The 21,029-nt window shown below is 37.6% G+C and overlaps 1 protein-coding gene across 1 annotated transcript in view; it reads right to left on the bottom strand.

Annotated features, from left to right (window-relative positions):
* Positions 1–21,029, bottom strand: part of adamtsl7 (ADAMTS-like 7) — a 48,913-nt gene that overhangs the window by 8,817 nt on the left and 19,067 nt on the right. Inside the window, exons 8-10 of the mRNA XM_026927014.3 lie at positions 3,743–3,947; positions 2,031–2,206; positions 664–754 (exon numbers count right to left, since the gene is read on the bottom strand). Coding sequence (XP_026782815.3) covers positions 664–754; positions 2,031–2,206; positions 3,743–3,947 — 472 coding nt within the window. The remainder of the gene's footprint in view (positions 1–663; positions 755–2,030; positions 2,207–3,742; positions 3,948–21,029) is intronic.

Raw genomic sequence — 21,029 nt, 5'->3', positions numbered from 1 at the left:
TGGGTTTTGGGTTATATTTAAGTATGGGATTGGGAAAGGGTAAAATGTCAGTTGATTAATGTTAGTTTATTGTTAGTTTAAGAGGCATTTGGGAATGAAATCGAATTTAGGCAAAGACATGTTTAGTGTCCAATTTTTTGCGTATTTAGTTTTACACTGAAGCTAAGAGGCGGCTCATAACCACCAGATGGATGATCCCATGACTGGGGTGCCATTTGTGTCTACAAATCTGTATGTAAAGTAATGGTAAAAGACATCTGAAACACAGGTAAAGTGAACGTCACAACAACCTACGTGAATATTTTAAATATATAAATTAAAACATTATTAAAAGCTCTACAGCACTTTAAAAAATAACACTATAACCACACTTTATATAATCAGAAAAATACTTCAAAAACATGATCTAATAACGTTATTATTTTGCACTAGTGTGTGAGTCCATTTAACATCACATTCCTGAGTCATCTATTACAGATTATGAAAAAAATGTGCATTTTATTTGTATCTCAGCATTCACTCCACCCTGAGTTCCAGTGAAAAACTTGATTTACTGATCCTCCCCACTTAACCATTAATTTAAGTACTTGCACACCAGCTACAGTGCATCCAAAAAGTGTTTTAGTATGCATTAAGAATGTTGTGATGTGATGATCAGCTCACCCTCCTCTGTGTTAGTGGGCGTGCTGACGGAGTTTTCAGAAGGAAGGATGTACTCATAGTGCACTCTAGGATTGGGCTGCTGGTAGATCATCTGAGTGATAAAACCGAGAGGAGACAGAAACTCTAGATGAGTGTGCCTGAGCCAAGCAATGCAGAAGACTGTAATATGACAATGAAGGTTTAGCTACAATTATTGCTCAATCATTTTTAATTCCAATTTGGACCACTTTTATATGTGGTACTGAAATCCAGTACATATCTAAAGTAGCCCGAGTGGACAGTCAGAGCAGAATTCATGTGTTTTTTACATCAAGCACATTTGACAATCACAATTCACAATTTACAGCCACAAAAAAAAAAAAGAAAGAAAGAAAAAACCAGCACATTTTTCCTTTCTTACTGCTACCGTATCCTCATCACAGCAGCAAACAGACACACAACTCTTATAGGGCCGTATTCAGAGTCAGGGACTTGAGTTCAAAAGTCAACATTTACTCAGGGAAAGTTCCTTGTATTCAGTGTCGGGTTATGATTATAGTTAAGTTTTCTAGACATCCCCTTCAAAGTATTAAAATGACCCGTCTTTAGCTCATGGCTTCAAGGTTGCCAGTGTGTTCACTAGTGTGTAAACCACAGCCTTTATACAAGCACAAGCAGTGGTGACGGTTAACTTAGCGGTTAAGGTGTTGGTTTACTGTACAGAAGGTCAGTGGTTCAAGCCCCAATACTAATGGGCCCTTGAGCAAGGTTCTTAACCATATCTGCTCCAGGGGTGCTGTATCATGTCTGACCCCAGCTTCCTGAGAAGAGAAGAATTTTGCTGTACTGTAATGTATACTTGACAAATAAAGCTTTCTTCACTTGCCTTTTAACAAGGGGGGGAAAAAATCAGAAAATGTGGACTGAAGATCACGTTTCAAACATCATATGATGTACCATAAAAGAAAGACACAATTAAAAATCTAAAAACTAAAAAGACTAATACACTAATATATGTGTGAGACAATGGCAAATATTGAAGTAGACATCTAATATCTAAGTAAATATATAAAGTACTTTATAAAGTAATATAAAGTCTAGTATATTGGCAATGCTGTATATTGCTGCATGAATAGTACTAGATGTAATCATTACATTGCAGATTTAGTTTATTTTAACAAAATGGCTTCCACCCTTATTATTCATCAGCTTTTGATTCAGCACATCCTATTATTCAGCATTTTATTATATTATATCTTGACAGTTAAGTGTCAGCAAAAATTAACGAAGTTTTGTGATACTAAATCAAGGCAATTAAATTGTGGGGCTGCACACGTCAATCAACTCTGAATACGTCCCATAAAAATCTGCCTGTGAATATCACTCACGTAGACGTCCAGGATCTCACTGGTTGGTCCTTCCGCTAGAAAGGACTCTCCAGCAGTGCTGCTGATCTCATTGGGCCGTCTGTAAGTGAACATCGTCCCTCCTCCTTCGTACTTTCCAGGTCGGTCGATGGCCCAGTTTCCATTAATGATGGAACGTCCAGAGCGACTCCGCAAAGCTGCCGGGGGAAAAAAATGACACGCTAAAACGGGAAGCTCATGGCTCAAGCTGGTGGAGTGGGTGAACAAACATCTGGTTTATTTCCTCACAACTAATTATGGTGATTTTTGGAAATTTGCTGCCAGTGCATCATCTAGTGCTCACTGTTCTTTCTGTGACACAGGAATTGAATGATATTATGAAGTACTATACAAATAAAATTATCATATTTTACACTTTAGAGCAGCAGAGTCTGTTCTTTGGATCTGACTCTAAAGCGATGCAATGGCGTATCAGTGATCTTTTCAGTAATTTCTTCTGACACACAAGGAGTATTTCTGTTTCCAGTTATCTAGTATTGACCATATAACTTTATGATGTAGCAAAATCACCAGAGACATAATTTAGAAATTAATTCAGTCAGCAGAAGGCCTTCAGAGCAAAGAAGCTTTCCAGGGAAAATTCTTAAATTTGCCAACCTCCGTTAGACATCACCTTTCAGCATAACCATTGATCCTGCAGACTTCACTTTTCTGTCTTCCACAATAATCTGATTTACTCTGAACTTTTGAAAAGCTCCTCTATTGTCTGTTTGGACTGAAACTTCTCCACAGCAGCATCTGCGTTTTTGACTGTTTTTGACACCGTCACGTTAACAGTGGCCGAGTTTACTGGAAAATTCTTCTGTGTAATTGAAGTGGCTGCTGAACTCGGGGGGGAAAGGGGACACTAATGAAAGCTTGTTTATGTCCATGACCCCTAAGGCAAGAGAGGAAGGAGAGCAAACACACGGTCCTGTCTGCCGCGAGCCAGACACACTGCTGGGGCTCGACGTGGCTCTCATTAAAGCAATGTCTCCAACAATAAAGCACTGACATTCCTCCAGTCACTCCTCATATAGCAGGAGACTCTCGTCCTCTTTGTCTCTCTCTCTCTCTCTCTCTCTCTCTCTCTCTCACACACACAGATACTGCCATTATAATCTCAGAAACAGATTTTTCTGTGAGTTAAAAGAGCTGACTTTTAGTGAGAATGAAAGACTTTTGCGAGGATAATAACACTTTTGAGAAATAATCACAGATTCTTTCATGTGCTCACTGTTTTATTTTAATTGAACAATTCTACCACATACACTCAGTATTTGTAGTAATTTCCACAGATCTACAGTTAATGATAATAGGCTTCTGTGTCAGATTAGTGTAGTTTATCGTACATACTTTGCTTAATCTTTTGGCAGTGAGACTTTAAAAATAATGAAAAGTTATATATAAATAATGATGTAGTGCAATATTATTTATATTACATTAACAATATATGTTTATATATTACTTATAAAACTACTTTTAGCTATTTAATTATTTAATATTATTTTATATTACTATTATCATTATTGCAGTGGTTTGTATCGAGCTAATTTATATCAGAAGTGCTGTGTCTGAATGACCAAACACCATTTACACCTCAAATCAGGTAAATCATTCTTAAATGTACAGAATTATGTTCTGTGAGTGTGCGTGTGTGTGTGTATGTGTGTGTAAACTTCCAAGGCACTCACCGAGGTAGTTTTGGCTCTTGACCATCTCAGTGATGTTGATTTTGGTTGCTCCCTGTGGGATCTCTACGATCTTGTGGTAGCCCACTTTGGACAGGCTGTGCTGGAACAGTCCAGAAACCAGCCGACACGCCGTGTTGTCCCCGCCACACACACCACATTTATCCAGCACCTTCCCTGAACCCAACAGCTCATCACATCCTGGACTCTGTCAAACACAAGTAAGAATAAAGACAGAAAGAGTGTTTCATATGAAGCATCTGCCATTGATTTTCTCACCACATGATCAGAATCCTTTCGCCATGCTGGATATGAGGAAAAGATGTTTAAAGATTTGAAGAGCTTAAAGTAATCACAGCTACTCTGACTGGTCATAGTCTACAAAAGTGCATATGATAGAAGTGGAGATGGCACAATACCACTTTTTCTTTTCTGATACCAATATTGATACTGAAACCTTCAGTATCAGCGGATAACAATATCCATCCGATTTTTTTTCTTTAAAATACTACTAAACTTTATAATGATCTTTTTAACTTAAGCACTTTACAAATATAGAAAAAATACATAGCTAAAAACTTACACAAAACAACAGCTTTTATTTTATTCAGTTAAACACACAAAATCACTTGCATTGCAAATATAATAAAAGTAATAAAATATAAAGTAAAATTATATATTAACAAATCAATCCTAACAAAAAATACACATAAAGTCTCCTTATATGTAAACATTTTCACTTTTCCATTTGCTTCAGTATTGGCATGCATTTTTTTCTCCTTTATCCAATCCACAAGTTTTTGCTACTGATCCTTGGTATTGGATTGTTCTATCTCTAGATAGAAATACAAAAAAACTCCAGATATTAAATATAGTATGGATGTCCTGTATCAAAATACTCTAATAAACATTTCCTCAAGAGTTGTTTTTTTTGTTTGTTTGTTTGTTTCATTGCTTCCTAAAACCTCTCTACTCTGAAAGGAAAATGCTTTGTTGTAGGGTTTTGCATAGAACCTTGAAAGGTTTCCCCACAAGAACAAAAACAGTAGATTTAATCCTTTTTCTAATAATTTTCTAACAAACAGAACTACAGACAGACAGAAAGATCAAGAGAATCTGTCTAGATTACATTTATTATTATCAGTAATGCAGATGAAATAAAGATAACTCTGGTGATGAGGAAAATCAGAAAATCAAGAAAAATCAAAAAATCATAAAATTAAACATGCTGTAAAACTGCTTTAATTTGTCCTCCATGTTTGTTTTTCTTGCATGCCCTCAACTTGTGACCTGATTGGCCAGGAGGTTAAAAAAGCATGTGATATCACTCTGCAATTTTAGAAAAAAATTAATTTTTTTCCTAACTTTGGAAACTTCACTCTGATGAAACAGACATGCTGGCAGCAGAATTCCCCTCGGATTCCATGTCAAACATGCACTGGTGACTGAGAAAAAAACCCCGCAAGTGTAAAAGCCCCAAAAGACATAAAAAATACACATACTCATCAAAGAATTGTGAGGAGACAAAACCAGAACAGCAAACAGCTCATCTTCAGAATCACATAGATCTTCGTGGTACATAATCCTTATAATCCTCAATCTCACAACCATAAAGCGACCAAGACTTCCGTGATCAGACTCAACGATTACCAGATGAACATCATGAAGTGTTTCAGATGGGAAGACAGTATTGAGGTTACATCAGGATTAGACTGTATGAATTTTACTGATATCCTGAACAATATTCAGCTTTGGAAATCTTGCGTCAAATCCTAAAATTCATTACTCTGATTTTTAAGGAATACATACTGTTATGTGTAATGTAGTGTATATCAGGATACAATATATACAGTACACTGTCCACTGCTACTTACCAAGACACTTACAAGTTTCAAGAATAATAATAATGTCACCTTTATGCTAAGAATCCATATACAAGAGAGAGGGGATGGTCCGAATAAACCCAATAAAAACAGCTCTGTAAAAACATTTTTTTCACAATAAAACTACACAGTGGTAGTAGTTTTAATCTGGCAAAGCAACCAATAGTGAAGTGAAGCAGAGAAATGATGGAAGAGTGACAGGGCAAAAAGACACTGAGACATGTTTAAACTCACCTACGGGAGGAATGAGAACTTTATCCAAACCAAACTTTATCCAAACCAAACACACAAAGACACATGCATACGCATCATTACACTCTCATGCACCAGTGGATGGATTTGGCAGAAATGATCCAGAATCCAGAATGACTTTCAAGCTCAAATCTGAGCACTTCAGGGTTAAGGATGTGGCCTAAGTGAGCTAATTACTTCTAATTACTAGTACAGAATCCTTGCCTCTGACATACCACTGTCACCTTATCCCAATGAATCCCAATTTGAGTGAATCTCAAATGGCTAAATCGAGGCAAGCTTGTTCTTGTGTTACATCATACTACAACTGACATCATATTCTACTCTTAAAAACAACCACATTTAATGTTTATGATTCTCTTTTTTTTATGATGCATGAGTTATTAGGTCTTAAAGGCCTTAAAGTTCTTTAAGTGGTGGTTAAAACACATAAACCCATTCTCCAAGGGCTGGCAACACTTCTGGACCATGATTTCCAGTCATAAAAGACAAGAGAGAGAACAACAAATAAACCCTAATTGATGAGATAATTTAAAATCAACCTTTGACTAAGTAATTAAGCAGTGGCACCGGAGACTCCTTCCATAAATGCTAAGTAAAATGCTAAATATTCTTATTGTCATTGCACAACGAAACTAAATGAACCTTTTGTCTCAGAAAACTTGACCATTTCAACAATTACACATTTTTATATTAGTTTATGTGTCTGCTGTACAAGTACCTGTGAAAGAGCTGTTAGTACAGAAATATAGATCATGTATTAGAACAAATACATTATTATTAACTTGTGATTTGCCTTTCAGCCGGAACCTCTGTCAGGGTTGCTGTTATAGAAAATTAATCATCTACGGCCCAATCAACATTGTTAAACATTTGTGAAACAGAAGACTCTCTTTGCTTCTCTAATAATCCACCAAAAATTGAGACATCTCATTGTAAAAACAACCCTCAATGGCACAAAGCCTAAGAGAGGATCTGATAGTTTCTCCTTTTGCCGAGCCTCCCCAGGGCTGAAGCGCTCACGTTTGACCTTAAAATACTTCATTTTTCTCTCTACGATCTGCTCTCAGTGGGTGGTGGTACACTGTCAGGCTCCAGAAGAACTACCGATGAACCAAAGTAATGATTTAAACCTTCCCTGAGATCCACTTTCAGCTGGAGACAGTTAGACTGGTCACTGGTCATGGGCAGCTTGACTCCCCTCGTGAATTCCTTACCATTAGTGCTGGAATAAACAGCAGTGGTGTCTGTGTGTCCAATGTAAAATCAGACTCAACTCAGATGCTGCAAGGAAAATGGTAGTCTTGATTCACTCACTCTGCTGCAATCGTGGTTTATTTATGACCATTCATTCTGCATCTCATATAAGTCATGAATAAAATCTATAAAAAGCTCAGTAACTTCAATTAGCCAAAAAAAAAAAAACCCCACATCCTTGTGGGATCAGATGAACAAGTAAAACATTAAAATCAAATAATAACTAATTTGTCTGGTTTATATGGATTCCTCCTTAGAAGGATTCATAAACAGGGCCACTTGACTTGTGAGTGAAAATAGCATTAAATGTACTGCATATAGCACTGCTTTAATTAAATTCCTTGCTTCTCAGAAGTACTACGTACCAGACGCCTTTTACAGAAAAGCCACATCCTGAACCTTTCAGCACCAGCTACATTGGGAGATTAAAATGAGATTCTCAGATGTGGCACACTTTACAACACGTGTAGCAATAAGAAAGGCTGTGTAAATTTAAATCAGATTGGTGTAGCTCCGTCGTTTCAATGGAATATGAGCTCTTTGTTGTGTCTGGGCGGTCGAGTTCATGGTTAAGATGTGTGAGCAAGGAAAGGTCAACGATCGGAGATACTTCCTGATTAGAATTACAGAAACAGCAGACTTACTTGGGCAGTCAGTCGTGGTGGCCAAGCCTCATATGAAGACAGCCAAACCACCAAACATCTAATGTAGCTCTTTGTTTTCTACTCATAAGATCTCAGAAGGAATATCTGAACTGGCTGGCCAAGTTGTCTGCAAATAAAAATGCTTCAGTTTAAATGAGCTAGTCAAAGTATCAGACAAAGAAGTAACATCTTATTTCTGGGGATTAAAGGGAAAAAATCTTTACTGAAGTAAACATCAGCAGCAAGTTCAGAACAATCTGCATTAGCTGGATGTAAGCATGAGATCTCTGGATCTCTCACTGACATAAGATTGAATGCAAAAGTTAACATCCCCAACAACCCATTTCCGGTTGAAAAAAAAAAAGAAAAGAAAAAATACAATGATAAATATTGTTCAGCATATGAATATTACAAAACATCGCCTAGATCAGGGGTTTACATAAAATTCCTTGCTTGCAAAAGTCAGGAAAAGCAAATAACATATCTGAATGGTTAGCTTTTAATGTTTAACGATTTGTTTTTGGCTATAAATAAGATAATTTGAAACAGTAATGCTTTGTTTCATAGTGTTGCTTTACATTACCACTTTTCACTAGAGCCATGAACAGATGAGACACATCTCGTTTCAATTTGATGCAGGACTAATAAACATTTTTATAGTTCACTGCTCAGTCATCTTTAAATGTATATTTGTCATCAGCATTTTTTTTTGAACAAGCCATGTCGTCAGCCAGTCGTCCCCTTTCAGAGCTAATGTCTCTAGTCCTGTAGCTAGCTTCTGGTCGGACGAGCTGCCTTTAGCTAAATAATTTAAATAAATTTATTATTGGCCACAACAGAGAATCTGGTACAGAAGCTGTGCTGGAAGCAGTTGGTAAACATTTTGAGATCTTTCAGTCTTAAGTTTAATGGATCCAGAAGAGCATCAGCTCATCTGGAAATGCAATATGCACATTACCTGAACTCAAGCTGAAAAATGCACTCGCAAGACCATTCCAGCCAACCATTTATTACCGAGCTGAACTTATACCAAGACAGCTTGATATAAGATGGTAATGATATAACCCTGTGATATTCTCCCAACTGGAGATGGAATAAAAGAAAAACGAGAGTGCAATCCCATATTTGTTTCATTACAAGCATTTAACCGATCAAAGAACAGCTGACTTTGCAGTTTCCTTGCATCTGTAATAAGCTGTGCATGGAGAGAAGCTGCAGTTGCAGATGGCCGACTGTGACCATCCTTACAGCACAGAAAAGGAGACATTAGCTAAGATCCTACTACTGTGCTGCAACACTGTTTATTCACTAAAAAAGAGTTAAGTATAAGGATATGTCTGATAAACATGGGTATTTCATGATCAGACCTTAATTAAGGACTAACAAACTGAGCGATGGGTCAAGGCTTGAGTAGTACTTATAGTTTTCTTACCTCATTACCTTTCCTTAGATCTTTAACAACTTCCCTCCTAATATTCCCTAGTAGGGAGGACCTTAACACTGCCATCAAGTCTGTTAACCAAGACTAGAAACCCAGGAATAATATATAACTCAAGAATTCAGGGATTTGAAAATTACTGCCATCGAGAAATCGGTTCAGCAAAGCAGCAATTTTTTTTTTTTGAATTAGAGAAAGATTACGAAATACAATGCCTTGCAAAGCATTTTGATTCCACTAAGACAGCGGTAGGTGTGGACAAATGATAAGCACATTAGTGAGCCACCAGGCAAGTAAAAGCTCCAGTGTGTTTCCCAGTCTTGTGTTTGTGGTTTGCTGGAAACCTAACTGACGAGACTAAAAAGCTGTAGGAGCAGCAGATAGTGTCAGTGTTGCCACCTCAACCCTCCAGGGTCTCGTGTTCGATGGTGCCCTGTGATGTACTGGCACCCCATCCAGGGTGTATTCCTGGATCTATTCACACCCAGTGTTCCCAGGATAGGATCCACCCTGAACAGGATAAAGCACTGACTCAAAGTGAGAGAGACTGAGTGAAAAGTGATAGCTAACATAAAGCAATAACATGGTAATTTGGTTAGCTAGTTAAATGATGCCTTCTTAGGAAGGGAACAACTACAGACATAGTCCTTATCCTCTCCTGAGAGTTTTTCATTTGGAACATTCCAGCCTCGACAAAAAGTCAGTGGCGAATATTTTGTCAATGTGATGTGGTGTTCTGTCCTTGCATCACACCTAAAAGATAATATTCAAGACTGGTTAGCGTCTTAACTATCCGTGAGGTGACTATGTATAGTAAGCAGGAAAGTTATATGGTGGCTTTGGGCTACACTTATTTTTCTTGGTTTTGTCTGTTCCTGATTCAGAAAAAGAGTATACCACCAGCTAGATCGTGCCTCGCTTGACGTATGCAGCAGGAGGAGGGATTCGGAACAAGTAGCTCGCATAAAGCATTTTACGTTTAAACATAGCTACATACCAAATGAAAACTTTTATTTTGTGAAAGTCGATAAAGAGTAGGTTTTGTAGTAGTATACAAAATTCTATTTGCATTTAACCATTTATTCGTGCCGAATGCTTTCATTCAACGTGACTTACAGTTGAGACATCTTAGCAGTTTAGGGCTAAAGGTTTAACAGTAGCAACTTGGAGGTTCTGGGATTTGTATCAATAGCCAAGAGCCATAACTTTTGAGTTCCAACTGATAAATTATAGGGCTTCTTTTACTGTTTTTTTTTTACAGTGTACTATGTTTTCCAGCCTCTAAGACACAAGACTCAAGACATCATCAAACTTAGTGAGTTGAGCCAGGTGTGTTAGAAGATGGAAACACAAACGTATGCAGAAATACTGTGTAAGAATTACAGTAACAGGTTCCAGGACTTTCTGCAAGAATGTTTCTCGCAAGCCAAATGTAGCATGTGATAACTCTTTACGTGGCCTGTCAGATGGCACTTTGAAGGTGCACTTTAATATAGCACACACTACACCAAACACAATTCTTATAGATTTTCCCTGTTATTCCACAACCCTCGTCTTGACTCTGCTGAGAGTCATAGTACCATTACTGCTCCAGTCTGGTTCGGAAACTCCACCGGGAGGCGTGAAGTCAGTGCGGTTTGGCCCAGACTGGAGCTCTAAACCTCAGCTATTCCATCCCATCCCATATGATCTCCTGCCAATGCTGCAGATTTTGTCCATACACAGCGGAGAGGTGAACAGGAGCCACTGCAACATCAGGAGGTCGATGTTCGAGAAACGTGAGAAGGAATGCATTTGGCAAATGAGAAAAGGAATACGTGCTGTGCCCGTCGCTAAAGAAAAAACAGGATAAACATTAAATGCAACATTAACCAAAAATGTCAGAAGTCTGTTCATCCAAACACAATCTCTTATTTCAGAATCACAAAAGGTTAAACATACCAGCTTTGCTAGAATGACAATAAAAAAGACACATGTGCTCTTGCATTCTTTGCTGCATTATCCTCCTATTCTGTGTACTTAAAAGAGTCACATCATGACACGACAGCCACCACTGAATCCCAACAAAACCGGTGTGTGTATGTGTGTGTGTAGAGCATATGGCCTCCACATGAGGAGGTAGAAATCAACTACAGTTCTCTTAATGAAGAAGAGGACAGAACCCATTTCTGATACAGTTTGCACTCAGCTAACATCTGTTGCTAGTATCAATGTTTTTGCATGTAGGCATTTACATGATGATTCAAACTTGTTTTATGGATCATTTAGGGTTCATTTCATTGGTACGGAATAAGCAGCATTACTGTAAACTGGGAAGAAACTCATATATTACTCATATATTGCAATATATAATTTAATGTACGCACATATATACGTATGTGTATATGTGTATATATACCTATATCCATCTATCTATCCATATATATATATATATATATATATATATATGTATCTCTCAAATGAGTGTCAGAATATCTTTTTTCAAAATGAAAGACATCCCAGACATGTTGACATGCTACAGCTAACACAGCTACACATTTATTTTATAAACATAATCAAAGTAATCAAATATTGGACACTATAAGTGTGCAAAATAATATTTTAGCTCTTTATTGGAGCCATAGATTATCTAGGTTCCAAGTTGATGTTATTTAAAGGCGGACTGTTTTTTTTAAGTTTAGATTAAACACATGTAATTGAAGTGAGCAAACAAAGATAAGATATGAAGCTTGCAATAAAAACTAAGATCATGTTCATTAACATGCGATGCATTTACAGAGTTCACTCATTCATCCTTAGTACCTCCCTGGTCAGGGTCACGGTGGTTTAAATTAGGCTACTTGTTTGTTATTTTCAGAAATAGAACCAACTAAATTCCTTAGAAAATGTCATAAACAGGTACAAACAAAAATAATAACTATGAATCAGGATTACAGAAACAGTCCAGTACACATCACTAGTTGAGACCAATTATGAACTGGAGTGATGTAGCTGAGGTTGAGGAACTGTCAGAGCCAGGATTCACACATAATATTGACACTGCTGACATTTCTACCACCAGATTTCTTCTCTGGTGTTTTCTAGTGTTTCTGGGGTAATAGTGGTTTAAACCAAACAAACACAAATAAATGCATACATCTTTAAAAACACTTCTGGTTTAGGCCATGCTGACTTCAGATTTACTGTAAATCCGAATATGGATACAGATATTTGGACGTGTACAGATAGTGTCACTGTGTTACACACTTCAGGAGACCGCAGTAATAAAGAGAATAACTTTGATAATGATGGGTTGTGACTTCCACTGCTATAACAAATTATAAAAATTACGGCCCATGGCTTTGCTGTACAGACCCCTGGGGGCCCCTGGATGCTACATTTGAGAATCTCTATACTATAGCCACATAGAGCTTTACAAGATAAAAGCAGGGGCTCTGCTCTTTCCTCACAGTAGCCCTGTTCACACTAAAAAAATCCTTCTCTTACATTACTCAGTGTAACTTAAGAAATAGAACACAATGGGGTTATAACCAAAACAGTAGGCTGAGCATGTTGCTGCCAGTAGAAACATAACTACTGGAAAGCAGTAAATCAGCCCTTGGCTGCGAATGCATGACATTTCACACAGAGTTGATGCTAACATCCCGTATTGATACTGATTAATTAGACTTCTGGGGAATAACGTGTGCACAGAGGAAGTCTCCTCTGTCCAGCCAAAGAGGCTTATATGTTAGCATGATGGTCAGTGGTCATATAGAATATATATCACACATAATACACACACACACAGATGGGCTGAAGGGAACCTGAGCTCTGTAACAATCCCTTGTAAGCACGTTCTGAGGCACAAGGCCAAAGTTAGCATCCCAGCATAAACACACAGCGCTAGTAAAGTCGGCTAAAATAGCCAGAACAGTGTTGATCCAACTGGTGTTATGGGCGTTGGGTTTCCCAAAAGCTCGGACACAAACCACACTGCAAATTGGTGTAAGCTCAAAGGTCATCTCTATGTAGCAAGTTTCTCAGAACATATGAGCTGCTCTGTAAAGTTTGTTCCTCCTCTTCTATGCTAATGATATATTACAGGATGGATTTGATCCCACATCAGACTGATATATAGATACAGAGAGCATTCTGTCAAAGCATTATTCTTTTTCATGAGGCTAAGGTTAAAAAAAAAAAGAAAGGAAACCATGAGATGGCATTTTGGTGGCCCCCCTCAGCTCGGTGTATATCAGCCAGTGTGTGGGCTGTCATGACAGCTTAACAACGTGGAGGGTCAAACCATTTCTGAAGCCAGCTAACGGGAAACTGCATGCTGACTGACACCACAAACCAGAAAAAAGACAGGGCAAGGTCAGGAGAAGGATGCAGCTGAAAGAGCATTGTGCAATAAGCCACATCTTTGAGATTCAGGAAGAAAAACCTTTCACAAACTTTGTACACAGAATTTGATCAAAATAATGCATTTCATAACTGAGTCTGAGTGAAGATGATGATTAACAGACTTAATAGAGGTGATGAGTGAGGACTCAGAAGTAAAAATGTACTGCATGATGATCTCCTTCGTGAATCTGATTACTGTATAAACCTTTTCATTAATGATTTAACCATGACCTATCTTAAACAATATTATAAATGTTATTCTTATGTAGAAGCAGTAAGTCAGTCTGAATTCTTACTTTTTTTTATCTCCCATGGAGATGCTGTGTTCAACTACAGCTTGTACCTGAAAATTTCAACTGGGAAAAGCCTAATGAACAAGCCATGAAAACTTCTTAATACAACATGAGGAAGAAACCTTGACAGAAACCAGACAACCCTGAATTCAACACATGACATCATATCAAGATGGCTGCACACCATCAGCAGTAAATGAATACCACTTCTATACTTTTAAATGAAATTATAGTTGTATTTGCTTTAGATTAATCATACAGACCCACTTACCATAGATTTCACTGCTTTGAGAAAGTAAATACATCATGAATGTTAAAATGACTCATATCACTAATATCTGCTGGCTAGTTTGTTGCTAATTAATGGTTTTTTGAAGCTTGGGCATACAGGAAACAAAAAACAAGACTTCCTGGAGGAGTCTCTGTTTCTCCCACTTTGTAATGTGATTCCAAACTCCGACTTCCCAATTACGAGTTCTGTCAAACGCAGCAGAAGCTTAACGGCGACTGACTATGACACTACAGTGTGGCTTATAGCTAGCTCGTGAAGTTGCTAGAAAAGTAGACAAGATGAAACAAAAGAACGTGATGAACAACAAAACTGAAACAGTTTCACACTAGTGAATTAAAATCTATATGGATGTAAAGATGGTGAGGAGAAAACTCCAATACTTGGGCTGCATTTTTTTTTTTTTTTTTTTTTTTTTTTTATATTAACTTTGAGAGAATGTAAAAGGAATCGCTAGTGAGCGAATGTCTGTTAATTGCTGCTGTAACAATGATAACAGGCACTAACATATTTTGCAGGCGTTCCACAACACTGCATGTAACTATAAATGGATGAAAAGTAAAAATGTGCTGTTCTTAATTTATAAAATAAAAAAATAAATTACCTTTGCGAATATCTGTGGTATAAGAAGCATAAAACACTTCTGCTCAAAGAAAATCACACCACTCTGTTGGTGATTATTTTCCTATAACAGCACTACCCCATGTTGTTTAATCTGTATATACTCTATCACATGCACATCACATAGGCTGAGGCTGAAGAGAGTCCCAGATGTGATGCCACTGAAGTTAGAAATCCTGCCCAATATAAATGGATAGAGATGAATTAAAGTAATCTTTATAAAAATACAATATTGTGATAATCATATAATGTAGCAAGGTGATAGAATACAGAAGCTGCTCTGTAAAACATTTTGGACTCTCTTTTCCAACTGAAAGATTTGATCCCATATTAGATCATATTAACCCATATTATCTTTCGAGGTTTCCTGAGATAAAGAAAGCCATGGCATGCCATTATGGTGATAATGGTATACATTATGGTATACATTATGGTATAAACCATGATATGTGGAATTTTTTTACAGAATTGATTATATAAATATATGATGAACACATGCCTTCCAAGGACAAAAATCAAAAGTGATTGTTTTATATTCAGGTTTTTATTCCTACATATGGATATTTTGGATCAGATTCACAGGTCTGAGGCCACCGAAATGCAAAACGTTTTCCAGACATTTTTATACTCAGTTCCAGACAGAAGGTACTTAATTTACAAACCATCTGCATGGTGTGTATCTGTGCTAAGCACTGTTAATGAACGTACCTGAGCCGGCCAGGGCAGCACATGTGTGTGAAGGCAGAGCAGCAGCAGGAGAGATAAAGCCGAGAGCATAGTGGCTCTTTCAGCACAGCAGCTATCCACAGAAATATGCAACTTTCCTGTGTCCTCATCCACTGCACTTTCTCCGAGTGCCGATCATCACTCGCTCACACACTGACATAAGATCCAAGACCTTGTGTGTCTATGAGTAGCAAAAATGCTGCAGCACATCAAAACCAGTCCTGCACAGCACAGGGAAAAGTATGAACTGCTAAAACTGAGAGAGGAGGTGCTGCTGGAGGACCAAGTTGGGGGGAGGATTGGAAGAGAGAGAGAGAGGGGGGGGACAGTATAGAAATCAGGAGGAAATGAGAGATAAAGTAATATGTATATAAGACAGACAGAGATATACTGGAGAAAAAGAGAGAGAGGAAAGAGCAAGGAATGAAATCCTGAATAAAAGATATACAGGAAAGCAGTTAGAAGGTGTGTGCTGTGTGTCCTTCAGAAAAAAAGAATGGAGGGACTGAGGAAGGACTGCTGGAGGACTAGGGGGGATTGGAAGAGAGAGATAGGGGGACAATATCTGAAATCAAGAGGAAATGAGAGATAAAGTAATATGTGCGTAAGACAGAGACATACTGGAGAAAAGGAGAGAGGAAAGAGCATGGAATGAAATCCTGATTAAAAGATATACAGGAAAGAGGTTAGGAGGTGTGTGCTGTGTGTCCTTCAGAAAAAAAGGATGGTGGGACTGAGAAACAGGAGAGACATGGTTGTGAAAGCTCACAGAGGGAGGAGGGAGGTGGAGAAATATGCTCCACTCCAAACGCACCACTCAGGAACCTTTTAGCAGCGGGACTCAGAGCGCGCTCAGCACGTTATAAATTAAGACAATTACTGTTCAATGTGTTAAACACAAAAAGCTTTAAAACAGAGAGGTGGCAAACGATGAAGGGGAATAAAAGACTAAAAAAAGTTTCAGACAGCATGTGGCCTCTCAAAGTGTCAACTGCAATTAGTGTAAATCTCATCCTGATGAAAAATTCTCATAGATCAAGCATGTTTTTTTCCCCATCAATAACAGTAAGATAAAACGTCTGCACTGTGACAAAATGTTAATGCTTTTAACCTTTTTAAAGGAAGACAGTTAGGATGTTATCAATGCACTAAAACCATAACAAAAATATTCAGCTGATTTAAATAAGCTAATCGCAGAAATGGCATTGCTTTAAAATGAAATTTTAAAAAAGTGGCACAAATATTGACACTGGGGTGGTCAGTGTTTTTTTCTTTTTTTTTTACAGGAATGTGAATGTAGTGTATAATTTTAGGTATACAAAAATAAGGTCCATAATTTACCTTAAAGACTATTATATCTTTGAAGAAACATTTGCATTATTTTCCCTTGAGCAGTGTTTCTCCGTAAATCAGAGCTAGAGTGTCTGTAATTATTTTTATATTTTGTTATAGTGGTGGAAATCCACCATGCCTGCCACCATTATCATGGCTGGATTATGTTCATAAAATAAAATAAATCTACATTATGGGAGTCTGTGAAATGTATTTTGCAGTAAAAAGGGTCCCTAGCTCCAAAAAACTAGAGAAGCTCTGCCTTAGTGAAGAAAAAGGTGACCTAAGAGTGTCACCGTAGTCCTTCTGACAGTGTAAGAGATTTTAATTGGCTGATTCCTCAACTCACACAGTGATACTCAAATATTATTTGTATTGTATACCTTCAAGTGTGTGTGTGTGTGTGTGTGTGTGGTGCCCTGCAATTGACTGGCATCCCATCCAGGGTATATATTCCTGCCTGATAGGCTCTGGATCCACCGCGACAATCACACCATATGTGCAGATGTTTTTGAGTTACTGTATAGTTATACTGTAATTTTTTAAAAAATATGTATTTATTTATTTATTTTACATTTTCCCTATTCTGAATGAGTAGCTAGTGAAGGTTTGCTGAACAATGAAATGGCACATTATTTTACAGTATAGTTTACATTATTTGATAGATGTGGTTTGAACTTACAGGTTGTTCCACTGCAGTTTGATAAATGTGCAAATTTTCATCGAACAAAATATCCTTGTTTTTGCCGTCAAAACCATATGCTATTTTCAATGGACTAAGACCGATCTATACGATACGACTAAACACATTTTAAGGAATATTTAAAATGAATTTTTTATGAAAAGACTAAAACTGAAAATTTACTCTAAAGGGACTGAAATGTTGTTGAGAGTTATCATAGGTAATGTGAAGGCAAAATTAAAAAAAAAAAAAATCTTCATTTATAGTCCCATTCAGGGTGTATTCCTACTTTGTGTCCAGTTTTCATGAGATAGGTTTCCTGCACAACCCTGACCAGGATAAAGCAGTTATTGAAAAATCAATGAATGATGAATGAATGCAATTAATTAATAAATGAAAATAAAACATATTGCAAGCAGACCTAACTGAAATGGAAACGAGATGTGAATAATAATCAGTAATGCCAACTGATATAGTTCTGTTGTTGTGATGTGTGGGGTGTGTTTAATGTACTTGGATACATATAAACTACAGCTACATGTAAATCAGTCACAATAGTATGTTGAGATAGTAACAGTATTTTGATAAACTGAACTACTATATGGTTATGTACTGTATATTGCTGTGAATGTAGACATAATACTATTATAACTTTAATATGCAGTAACTACTGTGACTCATCAACTCTCAGCGGTCTGCTATAAAAGAGCGGAGGAATTAAGGTGGCTGGAAGGTTGTGAGTTCAAATCCCAGGACTGCCAGAGAGCCACTTGCTGGACCCTTGAGCAAGATCCTGAGCTCAGATTGATGTCTGGATTAAATTTCTTGTGCCTTCCCTGTAAGTTGCTTTGGATGAAAGCATCTGGTGAATGAATCAATGTAAATATAAACCCACTCCGTCTGACAGAGAGTCAGTGAGGGAGCAGGAGCAGTCTGTCTGAGTGTCATCCACTCACTGATGCATTTTATCATAACTGGATCTCAGGATTATTTCCACATTAAAGATGAATGCGTACACTACATTCGTCTGTGTGGCAGTTTATCAGACAATAAAGTATATGGCCATGTTAAAGTCATCAGAATGTTGCAGTGAGCATAGTCTCTGAGGAAACCTCGGAATGGACTGAGGAGTTTTTATACTGAACACAACAGAAATAAACACCACACACACACACACACACACACACACACACTCAGACATACAGAAGACAGTAATGTGTTGTTCCTATTGTGTTTTTAGGTCAGATCTGTAATCATGTCATGTCTCGTTTGAATGGCAAGCATGATAAAAAAATTAGAAAAAATCTGTGCTTGCATTTAGCCAGCTCTTTCATTCAAACCAAGGAACATACAGTAAAACGTAAGGTAAGGTCATTTGCTCCTTTGTGTAATTTGTACTTTGTACTGATTAGACCATCTACTTCTAGTATCTCCTCCACAGCAATTTTGAAAAGTCAATTATACAGAATGTAATCCACCCCACTAATGTCTTTCTCTGTGCACCTTCTCAGTCACTGCTGATTTTATGGATGAGTCAGTGAAATGAGATTAATAATATTGGCCCACATGGAGATCAAATCTAGGGGGCGTTTCACTCTATGCAGTCATTTCACCTGACACGACTGTCACCTCTAGGCTGCATGAATCTACAGTCTGGGCTAAAAAGAATTCAGCCCCAGGTGCTACTTCATATGTGTATCTTTTCATAATACTTTCATATAACAGCACAGTCCAAAGTATGTTATTCTGCTTATACCACAGCAATCTGCACACAGTTACAATGTTATTAATGTATTAAAGAATGACTAATTGTGCTTTTTAATGGTTTATAGTTAGATTTAGTGTTGTATAACATTCACGAGAGATGTTAGTTCCTGTTATCCCTTATGTTATAACAACAAACAGTCGTTCCCTCACCAGCTCAAAAAACGCATGTTGTCATTTTACTGAGAAACCGGAAAGCGTAAACTCCTATGTCCTGAAGACTTTCCCATGCTGGGAAACTTTACAAAGTACTAAGACTGTTACACTCTTAAACATATCCTAACAAAAACAGTTTTATTACGCTTAGATTAGTGCAACATCCACCATACAAGTTCCTGTGAATGCTCAATAATATAAACCTATCATTTGTGTTACAGTTGGAACTTCTGTATAAAATTATATATAAAATTAATCCACACCTTCTGACCAATTAGGTTTGAGACTGTGGTATAATAGCAAATAAGACAATGTGGATGGGAAACAATCTAACCTTATTTTTATTAGGCCAGTATTTACACCAGCAGGCCCTGGATACACACATCCATGGATTACATGAACCGGGGGTAAATGGTGCCTCAGCTAGCTCTTAGCATGTGTGTGTGTGTGTGTGTGTGTGTGTGTGTGTATGTTATTCTCAGCAGCAGGCAATAATTGGCACACCCTCACACCCCGAGGCAACAGGTGTCTCATCACCATCAAAAACATGGCCCCCTGTTTAACAGCCATTCTGTGCTCATAACACACACTCATGCCGATCCATTACTGGGGCGGTGACAGCTTACCATCTCAACTATGATGCGCACACACACACACACACACACACACACACACAGACACGCAGACACACACCAACATACAAAGCCCAGGAGCAATGAAAGCAGAGCTGTTTTAGCAACAATATACCATTCCAGAAAATCCCTCTCTCTCTCTTTTCACAGTTTCTCCATCTGTAGTTTATCATCAGCACATTCATCTCCATAAAGTGGAAGATAGTTATTAAAGTCATCATCATTCATCAGATGCTCAGCTCTCTTTAATGAAGGATCCCTACTGAGCTTTCCTGCCTAATGAGGAACTAACAGGCAGAATGTCTTCACACTGCATGTAAAAGTAGCACAAATGCAAACTCATTGGACACATTTCATCTGAGTTTTGTTGTTTATGACAGCATGAACAGCAGAAATTTACACCAAACGCCATGGAATCTGCCACTGTTATTCATGCGTGGTAGTGAAATATGAAGTTAAAATTTCACCCGTTTGAATAGTCAGATCAAAAGGAATAAAACTTTGAGACCAGTTAAGCTCGAGGTTTGTCATAATTTGAGCAGTGAATTGATATCTCTGTATATGCTACAACTTGGTGTATACTCTACAACTTGGTGCGTAGGTGTGTTCGGTGCTGCATTTTAGCCAAAATAGGAATACTCAGCCAGCATTATGTTTGGGACTCCCTTCGGGGTCATCACATGCTATCACTTTTAGCATATTAAAAACAACCAGACTACTGTTTGAGGTATAACACCTAGCTGGCTAACGAAAAGTTATTATAAGTTAGCTACATAATCATGTACAGTATCTCTGACTATAAATGTTCAATGCATATCTAAGAAACAAGCACTGCACTAACATTTGTAAATTTAAGGTTACTATGCTTGAACAACATTGTGGTCCATGTTTTTTAGATGTTCACAGAACTCTTGTCTGGAGAATAGAGTTATGAG

Source organism: Pangasianodon hypophthalmus, chromosome 6, assembly GCF_027358585.1.
Source record: "Pangasianodon hypophthalmus isolate fPanHyp1 chromosome 6, fPanHyp1.pri, whole genome shotgun sequence".
NCBI lineage: Eukaryota > Metazoa > Chordata > Actinopteri > Siluriformes > Pangasiidae > Pangasianodon > Pangasianodon hypophthalmus.
This window is presented reverse-complemented; position numbering and strand designations above follow the sequence as displayed.